The sequence below is a fragment of the Mastigoproctus giganteus genome, chromosome 8 (genome assembly GCF_048544385.1).
Source record: "Mastigoproctus giganteus isolate SK-2022 chromosome 8, ASM4854438v1, whole genome shotgun sequence".
NCBI classification, from domain to species: Eukaryota; Metazoa; Arthropoda; class Arachnida; order Uropygi; family Thelyphonidae; genus Mastigoproctus; species Mastigoproctus giganteus.
Genome location: NC_143582.1, coordinates 202,620,211 through 202,633,402, shown reverse-complemented (window position 1 = coordinate 202,633,402; position 13,192 = coordinate 202,620,211). Strand labels below are relative to the sequence as shown.

Below are 13,192 nucleotides of genomic sequence, written 5' to 3'. Positions count from 1 at the left end.
AATTAATCAATTAAATTTATTAATCTTATTAATTTTCATTGTTAATTTATTACATCATCTTGAAATGGAAATCATGCCCCAGACAAAAGCAGCAAAGCAACATGCACAAAGTAGTGGGAGTACTGTGGGACTCCCACTACTTTGTGCATGTGGCTGGAGAATCACCCCCTTCGGTTCTCCCCCAATGCTGGGGGAGAACCGAAGGGGGTGATTCTCCAGCACATCACAGCCTAAAAAAATGTGCAACTCGTGAAATGTTTGCGGACTTTTCTGGAACAGGACATGATCTAGCCAAGGAGAATGTCTTTGTGTATGTGCTAGGTGTAGTGAGTGTGAAGAAATTAGGTGCCAACTTAGCATTCTGATGGGTATCTATGAGAATTTGAAGAGTAGGGTAGATGCCCTTGAAAGATTTAAAATAGGAGACCCATTAAAGCTCTCAGCTGCCCAACTCAACACTAGAGCTCACTCTTGTGCATCAGGCAACACAGCAGCAATCTTCAGAGCAGAATGTGCTGGTCCCACAGGAGCTAGTTATTGTTGGTGACTATTGTCAGGGAGACGAGAAATATATTGTGCAAAAAGGATAGATGGAATAGGAACAGGATGTGTCTGCCAGGGGAAAAAGTTGATGACGTTGTAGAGCAGATATCTTTTGCAGGCACAAAGGATGATATTGTACACGTTGGCACTAATGATATTAAGAGTAGGAAATCTGCGGACTTAACAAGTACAGGACAATGTTGAAAAAAAGTCGCAAGTTAGAGTTAAATTTGAAAGTATCTGCAATTCTGCTCAGACATGATAGGAGGAAGGATATGACGAGAGCCTTGTCAATCAATTTGGCCCTGGAAAGACTGTGCAAAGCTCATGGGATAGAATTTTTCTCAGCTAGTCTGTGTTTGTTAACAGGAGAGACTGTTTCTACATGGATGGGATATGCTTAAATAGAAAGGATGCAAGAATATTTGCTGATGCTATCGAGGCAGTGTTAAGTTTGTTGGGAAACTGCTAGCTTGGAGAGATTCAGAGACTAATAGCTAACATTAGCCACAGGCGGTGGTGAAAGTGATTCTTGCACTGCTTCTATTTGATTGAGCAGCAGCCTGGATAGCAAGGTGTTGGGGACTTCAAGGGCTGATTACCACTCTGTCTTCTCCCACTCACCCATTATTTTTGTCCATTGTAGCAACATACCCTTAATGCCACACTGCTCCAATTTGTACAGTAGTCTTCCATGTGCAACAGTATCAAAAGCTTTTCTGAAATCCAAGTATGTGATATCAAAATTATTTTTTGCCTCCAGTTCCTTTGTAACCACATCATAGTATTCAATCAAATTGGTCAGACAAGACCTCCCCTTAACAAACCAATGCTGTGTCTAAACTATTACTGCAGTCTTGTCTAGATGATTCTGCAATGCTTCTTTTAACCAGTGACTCCATTATTTTCCCTGGAGCAGAAGTTAAACTAACAGGTCTGTAATTACTCGTGTCACCCTTTGATCCCCCTTTTGTGAATTGGAGATACATTTGCAAATCTCCAGTCTATGGGGACCTCCCCTGAGTCCAACAATGCTCTCATAATTATGACTAAGGGTTTCATGAGGGACCGAGTCAAATGTCTTGCTAAAATCCAAATAAACTGTCAAAATTTTCCTTAAATCCAGCTCATGAGTAACTGTGTCAACATACCTTACTAAGTTAGTTAAACATGATTTTTCCTTAACAAAGCCATGATGTGGATCCTTCAGAATGCCATATATGTCTAAATGTCCCTGGATTGCACTCTTAATCATTGCCTCTAAGATTTATTGTACTACTGAAGTCACACTAAGTGGTCTGTAGTTGCCAGATTCATTCTTAGAACTGCCTTCATGTACAGCAGGCCCCCGTTATAACGCGGCTCGCTTTACACTGATTCGCTATAACGCTGTTCTTATATTATAACCCGTATCTGACTAGAATGCTGTCACAGATCACTATAACGCTCTTTTACAGATTGCATTTTTGACATATTTAACGAAATCTTTCATTTAATGGAGTCGATAGCTTGAAAATGAATACCAAAACAACATTAAAACGTCTCCCACGCCGACTTGAGAAATTTTCCCACGCTCAGTGAAATTTTCTCGCATGCTAATTTAATTGCAGTACAGTGACTTGTTACATAGTTTCGAGATCAGCATTTTAAAAAATGATCAAGTATATTGCTTGTAATATTTGTCTAGTCACCACTCAGTACAGTATTAGACATCGTGCGTAACGGACAGTTTACTCGAACATTGTATCGTAATTAATGCAACAAACGCAGTTACATTTTCAAAGAGTTAATAATGGCCGATAAGAATGAAAAAGCAACGTCTGGGTGCAGTACGAAGATTATAAATGTAAGAAAAAGACTGAATTTGAAAATTAAATTAGACGTTTTGAAGTGAATCGATTCCTGTCAACGACAAGCAGATGTGGGCCATAATTTAGGACTTGCAAGTTTAACTATAAGAACAATTATAAAAAAATAAAGAATTAATTTTAGCAGCGGGAAAGATAGCTGTTCCACTGCAAGCAACTAGGGCTAGGCTGGCTATTAGGATTGAAATGGAAAAACTAACTAATTTTATTGAAGAAATGTCCAATGCAGAATTCAGTTAAGTTAAATATTATAAAAAGAGAGAGAGAGAGAGAGATTAGCCAATATGATGATCTGAAGAAAACTCACCTAAAAAAAAAAAAAAAAAAAAAATGTGGAACCATTTAAAATTGGTAAGGGCTGGTTGAATAGATTTAACATCTAGGGAGAAGCCGCAAGTGCAGATCAAGGAGCCGAAACTTTCAAAAAAGAACTTGTTAAAATTATTGAAGAGGGGTATTGTGTGTTATACTTCTTAACAAATTTATAACATAGATGAAGCAGGACTTTTGTGGAAACGAATGCTTAAAAGAAGTTTCATATTGAAAGAAGCAAAAAACATGCCAGGTTTCAAAGCGGCGAAGGATCGGGTGACTTTATTGTTGGGTGGTAACGCTGCGGGGATTTAAAATTAATACCCCTTTTAGTTTATTTAGAAGAGGGCCAAAGTTCAACCCAAAATTGACACATTTTTCATGATTAAATTCATTAATTAAATTAAATCAATTAAAATCAATTTAGATCAATTAAATTCATGATTTTAATGGGAATTTTAAGTTTAATTTTGATGCGTAAGTAGTTACCACATAATTATATACGTATGTAATGTAGAATATTTTATATATACAAATATTTGAATATTAAGTACTTTGACTGATATTTGTGCATCTTTTCACTGCCATTTATTATTGATTAGGAAATATCCTATGGTACCGACGGCAACTTACAAATACATATGTTACCTTATGGGAATGCGGAGCTCGCTTAGCGCAGATTCACTTAGCGCTCTGTTTTTCCGGAACGAATTATCAGTGTTAAGTGGGGGTCACCTGTATTGGCAATACATTGGCACTTTTCGAATCCAAAGTAGTCTTCCCACGAGTCCAAAGATGTTCTCATAACTAAGCTCAGTGGTTCATTATGCTCCCTCGCACTTTCCCTCAAAACTATGTGGTATTTGCCATCAACTTTGGGAGCCTTACTTTCCTTTATGCTCAAAAGTTTTTCTAATAAACAGTCATCTGCAATTACGACATCACTAATTTCATACGACTTGGTCTCACTCGCACAGCCTTGTCTCAGCATGAAGGGTCATTTGTTAGTAAAGACTGATTCAAAGTACCTGTTCAATTCATCTGAAATGTCAGCTGTGTTATCTAACACTTCCCACACTCGGTGCACAAGGGTCCAATCTGATTAACTTTCTTCTTCATTGTATTCAGATACATGAAAAATTCCTTGTTCCCATTCTTTGCTCTTTTAGCCATTGCTTTCTCATACACACTCTTGGCCTTCCTAACCTTATTTGTGGGTACTATTAATGATCAACTTGTGCATGTTGTAGGCTTCAGTACTTTTCATCGCTTTGTAACTGTCCCATACTAACTTTTTCTGCTCTATTTGACCAGCCAGCTCTACTGTCATCCGTTTCAGAATCCTCCTCCTGCAAAATTTTCGTAATGGTATGTATTTATGTATATGATTTTTGTTTTAAAGGTATTTCATAATTCTGATGTATTTGCCATCCCTTGCCAATTTGCCCAATTCATAGATGCCATATAATCCCTTAAACTGTCAAAGTCCCCTCTTCTGAAGTTAACCATGCCTTTACCTTTAACTACTGCCACACCATTCTTCATCTTCCAACTGACGATTGCTCAATCACTTCCTAACAATGGTTCTGTACTTTAAGCCCTGTGATGTCATCTGATTCGTTAGTAATGATGAGGTCAGGAATAATCTCAACCCTAGTACTTTTTCTGGCATGTTGATACAAATAATAATAATCTAGTTTATTTAAGAAAGGTTTTTTCCAATGGTGAGTTTCCCTCCCACTTATTCCAATCAATCTGGGGCAGATTAAAGTTAACCACGATAAGACATTCACACTCGCTTGCTCATTTCATATGCATGTAAAGACTCATCATATTCTTCACAATCTTTTGGTCTGAGATTACTCCCACTCTCATTATTCCTTTGCTTCCAGCTAATTCACACCATACAGATTCTACGTTGGCAAACATCTTTAGGGTGCCTCCGTAGCCAGGTGGGCAGGAGCAGCAGTGCATAGCGCACGCTTCTTGATTAGACCGGGATTCGAGCCCGTGACCACCAAATATGGAGGATGCAGAAAGGTCAGGGAATGACTACCGCATATCCCCGGAGCAATATGGCCTTAGTTGCTAATGCTCCTAAAAAAAAAAAAAAAAAAAAAAAGACATCTTTAGACTCGGCAAAAGTTCTTTTCACGCTCAGGCTGCTTTTGATGAGAAGCATTACCCCTCCACCCCTTCTGTCTTCTTAATCTTTCCTAAATACATTATACATACTGTAGTGGAACTGGTCATTCTCAATTTCTGTTAGCCCTATTAGCATTAGATGTAATGGTTTTTAATGGTGTTTTTTATTAGGCATTGGAATTAGTTATATAGAACTATGTATGTTAACATTCAAATATTTAAGAAAATTTTTCTTGAAGGTTACCTGACTACATTTTCATCATTAACAGTGGGATATCAAGTACTGATATGTCTTTCTACTTTCTGTGTTGGTCTTTTGCACATTCATCATTATTCAGGTATGAATATATATTGATAATTTGATTTTGAATGAAAATTTTAAGTATATTTAAAGTAGTACAGGATGTAGATCATTATATAAAAATTGTCTGCTATTTTTTTGTAATGGATTATTGTTATGCTTTATATGTGGATCTCAGTTGCTCTTTTAGTGTCATGGTGTGCAGGTAAATAAAAATGAAGAATAGTGAAAATCTAAGCACTTCAACCTGTTCGAGTGAAATCTGTCTTTAATTTATTAAAGAAATATAGATAATTCTCAGATGTTTTGTAGTACTTTCTCTACTACTTCATTGTCTGAATTGCTCTTGTGGCACCAATTTCACACACTAAAACATGGAATGATTATTAAGCTGAATGAATGTTACCCAGTGCATTATAGCCTAAGCTGCTGATGCACCAACAAATTTAACAACAACGAATGTTACCCTATGGTTACTCTAAAAATAAGGACAAGGTTTCCTGCAGCCAGTTATATGTCAGAGCCAGTATGAGGACCTGGTTGTAGTCTTAGGGATTATCATAGGACCACGTTTTGGAACTGTATCTTGGGTAATTAAGGGATTAAAGGATTAGCAGTGTCTTCTTTCTTGAAGCTATTCTTTGAAATCTTAAAAGTAACAAATACAGAAGTGGCTTAACATTTTATTCTTTCAATAAATAATACCTGATCTAAATTCATTTATAATAGAGGAAATTCCTTATGTAGAAAAATGCACAATAATAATGCATGGATAATCTGTGACTTCAGTCAGAAGTCACAGATTATCCATAAATAGGATTAATACATATTAAAATTATTTCATATGGCAGATCACGAATATAAAAAAAAAAAGTTATTCTTTAAGATTATTACTAATACCACTCTTATACCATGTGAAATTAATATAGTTCAGCAGTTCCCAAACTGCTGAGATTTACGGACCCCTTTAAAAAATCAAAACAAGTTTGCAGACCCCTTCAAAAATCAAAACGTGTTTGCAGACCCCTCTATATATATGTATTTCTTTTTTATTGTATTGACATTTCTTAGTGTGGGTAGTTTTCACCTGCAGTCCAGGTCTGGCTATAAAGCTAGTTTTATTGCCAGACGTGGACTGCGGGTGGAAACTACCTACACTTAGAAATGTCAATACAATAAAATATTTACTTACTGCTTTGTCTTTGCAGCCTGCGCAAGATAGGCAAGTATGTGCGAACAATTACAATTAGAATTAATATAAAATAATAGCTAACAAACCACTTGAATATATATATATATATATATATATATATATATACACACACACACACACACACACAGTAGACTCTCAGTTTTCCGGGTTAGATGGATAATCGATTTCTTGGTCAATCCAAAAATACAGTTAAGTTCCCAACATACGTAAGAGATACGTTCCCGGCTTCTTACGTAAGTCGAGTTTTACATAACTCGGGAATGACTAAAAAAATATTGCTACTATATCCCTGATATGCTAAAATTACAAAAACCACATAATATTCTCAGAAGAATGAAGGAAAATAGTTATATTTTTAATTAGTTCAATTAAAAACTTTATCTGGAGACAGTGGTGAAGTAGCGGGAGTGGCACATAAGAAAAGAAAACACGCATTATTGTACTGTAAAAAACTGATTTGTATTTCGTAGCCTTGGTTATTATAGTTGACCTCATTGGTGCCGATCACTTTGCCGCTTCTTGTATTCTGTCTTTCTCCTTTATTGTGTTCACCGTTGCCACTGACATCTGAATTCTGCATGATACTTGTTAATGTTTGGCCATTTTCATACATCCTTATTATTTTACTTTTCTGATCCAACTTTATTGCTTTCCTTTTCTTGATAGATTTACTAATAGTGCTCTCACTTATTCTCTTGTTCGACACCATGATGACAGTCAAAATTAAATTTTCTGAAAATAACTTCACATAGTTGATCCAAAAACTCACTATTATCACCCTACGCGAGCTCACATTTTACTAAAGCACATTTCTGGAGGTCACTGCCATTAAACAATAAAAACATTTTGCACTTTCTGGTTTATTGGGCTTTTCTGTTAGTGCATCTAATTATAAATGAGTAGTAAACTCGATCTTATTGCATTTGCGATAATAGCAATAGCTGGAATTCTGTGAATTCCAGCTATTGCTTCAGATCATCAGTGTAGTACCACTGTCAGTGGTAGAGAATGAAAAGAACCGGGGGGTAATTGTGCAGGCAGATATGAAGTTCTCTGAGCAGTGCAGACGGGCTGCAAGAGTAGCTCATGGTGTCTTGTCAATGATATACAGGAATTTTTCTAGCAGGGATAAGGAGGTGATTATTCCCTTGTATAAGGCAATGGTTAGGCCATACCTTGAGTACTGTATATAGGTTTGGAGGCCTTATTTCAAGAAGGATGTAGAGCTGCTGGAACGAGTACAGAGTAGGGCAACAAGATTAGTGAATGGAACAAAGGGTTGCTCTTATGAAGAAAGGCTTAAGTTTTGCAAATTTCAGTGTCTGGAGACTTGGCACCGGCGAGGTGATTTGATAGAGGTGTATATAGCCTTGAATGGATTCTTCCTCTTGCTCAGAATAATCACCTGAGAGGGCATAAATTCAAATTGAGGAAAGATAGATGTAGGATAGATGTGTGGAAATGTGCCTTTAGCCAACGGGTAGTTGGTTGATGGAACAGACTTCCATCCCTTGTTGTGGAAGTTGATAGCATAAATATATTTAAGGCTCAGCTGGACAGGTGTTTCTGATGAACGGAGGAATGAAATGGGAGTGTTTTTTTTTTTTTGGCTGATGCTGCATAAGCTTGCTTTCTTGCATCATATGCCTCTACTAATGCTAATGTATCAACTGGATGCACTTCTTTAGATTTTGTTTTTTTTAACTAAGAGCATAACCCTGCCTCCCTCCCGATCCTGTCTTATCTTTTCTGTACACATTGTACTCTCCAAATTCAAATTCTGCACTGTTTATATCTGTAACACCACGTCTCTGATATCCCAACAATATCTACCTTTGATGTCTTGACCAGCACTTCAGATTCATCAAATTGATTTACTATACTCCTAACATTGGTGTACTTGCAAGTATACATGCACCTGTTCTTACTATTAGTTACCGTAACACAGTGAATCCCATCCATGTAGAAGCAGTCTCTCCTGTTAACAAGCACGGACCACACTTAAAAAATTCTACCCCATGAGCCTTGCACAGTCTCTTCAGGGCTGAATCGATTGACAAGGCTCTCATCATATACTCCCTCCTATCATGTCTGGGCAGAATTGCAGACACCTTCAAATTTAACCCTGACTTGCGACTTTTTTTCAACATTGACTTGTACTTGTTAAGTAAATCTGCAGATCTCCTACTCAATGTTATTAATGCCAACGTGTACAACATATCACCTGTTGTGCTCTTAAAAGATATCTGCTCTACAATGTCATCAACTTTTTCCCCTGGCAGATATACCCTGATCCTGTTCCACCTATCCTTTTTTTTCACAATATATTACCCATCTCCCTGACAGTAACTATCTCCTGTTGAACAGTGCATTGTCTTGAAGATTTGCCTAATGCACAAGAGTGAGCTCTGGAGGTGAGTTGGGCAGCTGAGAGCTTGATGGGTCCCCCATTTTAATTCCTTCGTGGGCATCTGCCCAACCCTTCAAATTCTTATCTGGTGCTCAATAATTTCTTGATACTCTCTCTGCACCTTGCGCATACAAAGACATCCTCCTTGGCTAGATCATATCCTGTTCCAAAAAGATCCGCAAACATTTTGCAAGTTGCACATTTTTTTAGGCTGTGGTGCATTGGAGAATCGCCCCCTTTTGTTTTCCCCCAAGCTACAGCACTCCTGTTACTTTGTGCCCATTGCTTTGTTGCTCTAGTCTTGGGCATGATTTCCTTTTGAATACAATTGATTAACAATGAAAATTAATAAGATTAATAAATTAAATAATTAATTAAAAATATTCTAGTATGGATAAACTGTACTAGAATATTTACATCTATATTTATCCCACTGTTTCATTTACCAAATTATTACCACACAAATGAACTGTGATACTGTTTATAGTCTTTATTTATTGTGAATATTCATAAGTATTGCTGCAAAAATATGTTTGCTTATGTAGTGCTGCCACAGACCCTGCTAGGGTGTTATGATAATATTTGGTACATGTACTGTACTACTGTTCTGAAATCTAAATTCCAAAACTGATCTCACTCCAAGGGTTTTGAATAAGGGATTGTGGACTTGTACTAAACACTGCAGTGGCTAAGAAAGCTGGTTATGGGAGATGACTAAAGTTTCCAGAAAGTTTCTGCTCTTCTTGGATTGCTGAGATTTTGGAGGGAACTTCTCTGATTGTAGAGGAAAGGTGGTACATTCTCTAGTCTGGACTGATTGGAAAGTTACTGATTAGCATTAGTAGAGGCATATGATGCAATCTTATGCAGCATCATCCAAAAAAAAAAAAAAAAAAAAAAACCCTTCCCATTTCACCACTCCATTTGTTTCAAATGCCTGTCCAGCTCAGCCTTAAATTTATTTAGGCTATCAACTTCCACAACAAAAGATGGAAGTCTGTTCCACCAATTAACTACCCGCTGGCTAAAAGCAAAGTTTCGCACATCTATTCTACAACTGTCTTTCCTCAATTTATATCTGTGTCCCCTCATTCTTAATCTGAGCAAGAGGAAGAATCCCATCAGCATTCAGCTTGCTCAAGCCATTCAAGGCCTTATAAACCTCAATCAGATCACTTCGCAAGTGCCTACTCTCGAGATGCTGCAACTTGCAGAACTTAAGCCTTTCTTGGTAAGGCTGATAGATGGTTATCCTAATAATCTCCAGGCAGCTGCTGTAATATCAGTGGTTTCTGGTCTAGGACTATATGATCTAGTATAGGTACCATCAAAGTTGGCAGAAATTGGAATGGTTCTTGTTCATATGCTAGTCTAGAGGATGGCATGCGGTGTCAAAATAGGTATTAGCTTATGTGATTCAGTGTTTGTTTTGGTATTACGAAAACAAACACTGAAATGAGGTGGTTAACCTTTTCATGAGTAAATAAAAAATAAGTGTTTATATTCCAGGATAGCCAATAGGTTTCACTGGATTTTACAACACAAAGAGAATGTAAGGAAGGCACCATATTTGAAAGTCATGTGGGCTTAAACCACGATTAACTCAAAAGTGCATACTACTGTATCCTCGCATTTGACCACTCAGTTATGGTGGCCATAGAGCCATGTTTTTTCCAAGGTCATTTCAAGTACATTTCAGATAATATGTCTGTTTTCATATGAAATGCCTTGAATTTTATGTGCTGCCATCTCTTATCTGTTTCCAACTGATAGACAGTTTTAATATGGTAGCATGAAAATAGCTTTGAAAATTGGAGGCGGATGTACCACCAGTTGGCTATTGTTGTTGTCTAGTTTTGCTTACAAAAGCCAAATTTAAGAAATTCTTTGGAATAATATCTAGAAGATATGAATGAAATTAAGTGATACACATATAAATGCAAGGGATATTGTTTCTAAAAAAAAAAGTGATAATGAGTTTATTTTTTAACTATATTTTTATTTCGGCACATCACTCCTGAAAGAGTTAAAGCAGAATTGGTTGTGGGGAATTGCTCATAGGAGCATGTGCTGTTGCTGTAGTTGATAGTCATGAAGTGATCTGTTTCTGAAATACATATATTTAACCATTCTGATATTTAATGTTATAATGGCTGTTATTCTTGTGCTACCTACAGCAGTGCTCTTGAGTGCTTGTTCTATGTAATAATAAATCAAAAATTAGCAAAACAATGTTGAGATACTAAGGTGTTTAGAGGATATGATATTAATTCAGATCATTTTTTAGTGGCTTCAAAAATAGAGTTATGGGCTAAATGGAAGAAGAGAAAAGCTATTAAACAGAGGAAGGAGGAGTTAAGTTACAGAGTATATCTACTTTAAGAAGAAAGTATACAAAATTTATATGAAAAAAGGCTTAAAGACGAAATAAGTAAAACGGAGAGAGAACAAATAGAAGAAGAGTGGAATAATATACGAAATATAATTCAAAAGATAGCAAAAGAGACACTAGGACAATTCAGGAAAAACTATAAGAAGAGGGGGGGGGTAAAGATATGGAATGAAGAAATAACTAAAGCAGTACAAGACAAACAAGACAAGGGAGAATGAAGAAATATATAAACAAGAATGAGGCGTCTCCTTAGCCAGGTGGGCAAGAGCAGCAGTGCGTAGCACACACTTCTTGATTAGACCGGGGTTCGAGCCCGTGACCACCAAATACGGATGATGCGGAAAGGTCAGGGAATGACCGCCGCATATCCCCGGAGCAATATGGCCTTAGTTGCTAATGCTCCTAAAAGCCAAATAACAAACAAACAAGAACGTAATAAAACTAAAGATATAATAAGGAAGGCTAAAGTCATGGGATAGATTTATAAGTACAATAGAACATAATGTTCATGGAAGACAAAATTTGGCATATAAAATGATGAAACACTTGAATAGCACAGAGAAAGACACTTCAAGAATAAATATAATAAAGGAAGAACAATGAAAAAAACATTATGAAGAATTGTGGAAAGACCCAACATATCAAACAGAAGAGATACAGTTAGACCCAGTTAGTGACATAGATCCGATAATGAAGGAAGAATTGGAAAAGGCATTGAAAACTACAAAAAATAGGAAAGCAGTGGAAATGAATGGCATAAATGCAGAACTGATCAAGTATGGAGGAAGTTTTTTAAAGAGGATACTAAATTTATTTAATAAATGTTGAGAACAATATAAAATACCTGAGGAATGGAAGATAGCAAAAATTATTTCAATATTTAAAAAAGGAAATAGAAATGATACAAAGAATTATAGAGGGATTAGCATATTAAATATAGTATATAAAATGTATAGCAAAATAACAAATAATAGAATTAAAATTATCTGTGATGAAATATTAATAGAAGAACAGGTGGGATTCAGAAAAGGAAGATCATGTACAGATAATATATTTGTATTAAAACAAATAATAGAAAAATGAAAAGAGTTTAATTTAGAAAAGCATTTAGCATTTATAGATTATGAAAAAGCATTTGATCGAGTAAACAGACGAAAACTATGGGACATATTGAGTAATAAAGGATACCCAAAACATATTACAAAAATGAAATGGAATTTATTATACTTTCTTCTGTTAATTTATTACGTAAATATTAATTTAGGTAATAAATTAACAGAAGAAAGTATAATAAACCAAGGAGTTAGACAGGGATGTAGTTTGTCACCAACGATCGAGGATATGATATGTAAATGGAAAGAGGAAATTAATATAGGGATATATTTAAATACAAAGAATAGGATTGATACACTGTTATTTGCAGATGATCAAGTAATTATTCAAGATAGTGAAGATAATTTACAAAGAGCAGTATTTAAATTAAACCAAATAACAGAAGAATATAAAGTTAAAATATTGACAATGAAAACTAGAACAATGGCTTTTAAGGGAAAAAAATATGGTGAGAACAAAAATAGTTATAGACAATAAAATATTAGAACAAGTAAAACATTTTAAATATCTAGGATGTGATATAACATATGATGTTGAAGAAGGTATGAACCAGAAATTGGTGAAATTTCAAAATATATATGGAACAATAAAAAGAACTCTGACTAAGAAAACAAGGAAAGAAACACAATTGAAATTTTACAAAGTAAGGGTAACACCAACACTTCTTTACAGTTCTGAAACATGGATACCGAAACAAAAAGACATTAATAGAATACAAGCTGCAGAAATGAAATTTTTAAGATATGTTTAAAGGATGTATAAAATTAGATAAAATACCAAACATAAATATTAGAAAGGAATTAAAGATTTACTCAATTAATGAAAAAATTATAGAAATATAGACAAAGATGGAAAGAACATGTAGAAAGAATGGAAGATAATAATTTCCTAAATT

General features: G+C 35.6%; 1 protein-coding gene across 1 annotated transcript in view; it reads left to right on the top strand.

Annotated features, from left to right (window-relative positions):
* Positions 1 to 13,192, top strand: part of Ndc1 (Nuclear division cycle 1) — a 113,242-nt gene that overhangs the window by 15,943 nt on the left and 84,107 nt on the right. Inside the window, exon 3 of the mRNA XM_090380447.1 lies at positions 5,108 to 5,206. Within this exon, the coding sequence (XP_090236573.1) occupies positions 5,108 to 5,206 (99 nt within the window). The remainder of the gene's footprint in view (positions 1 to 5,107; positions 5,207 to 13,192) is intronic.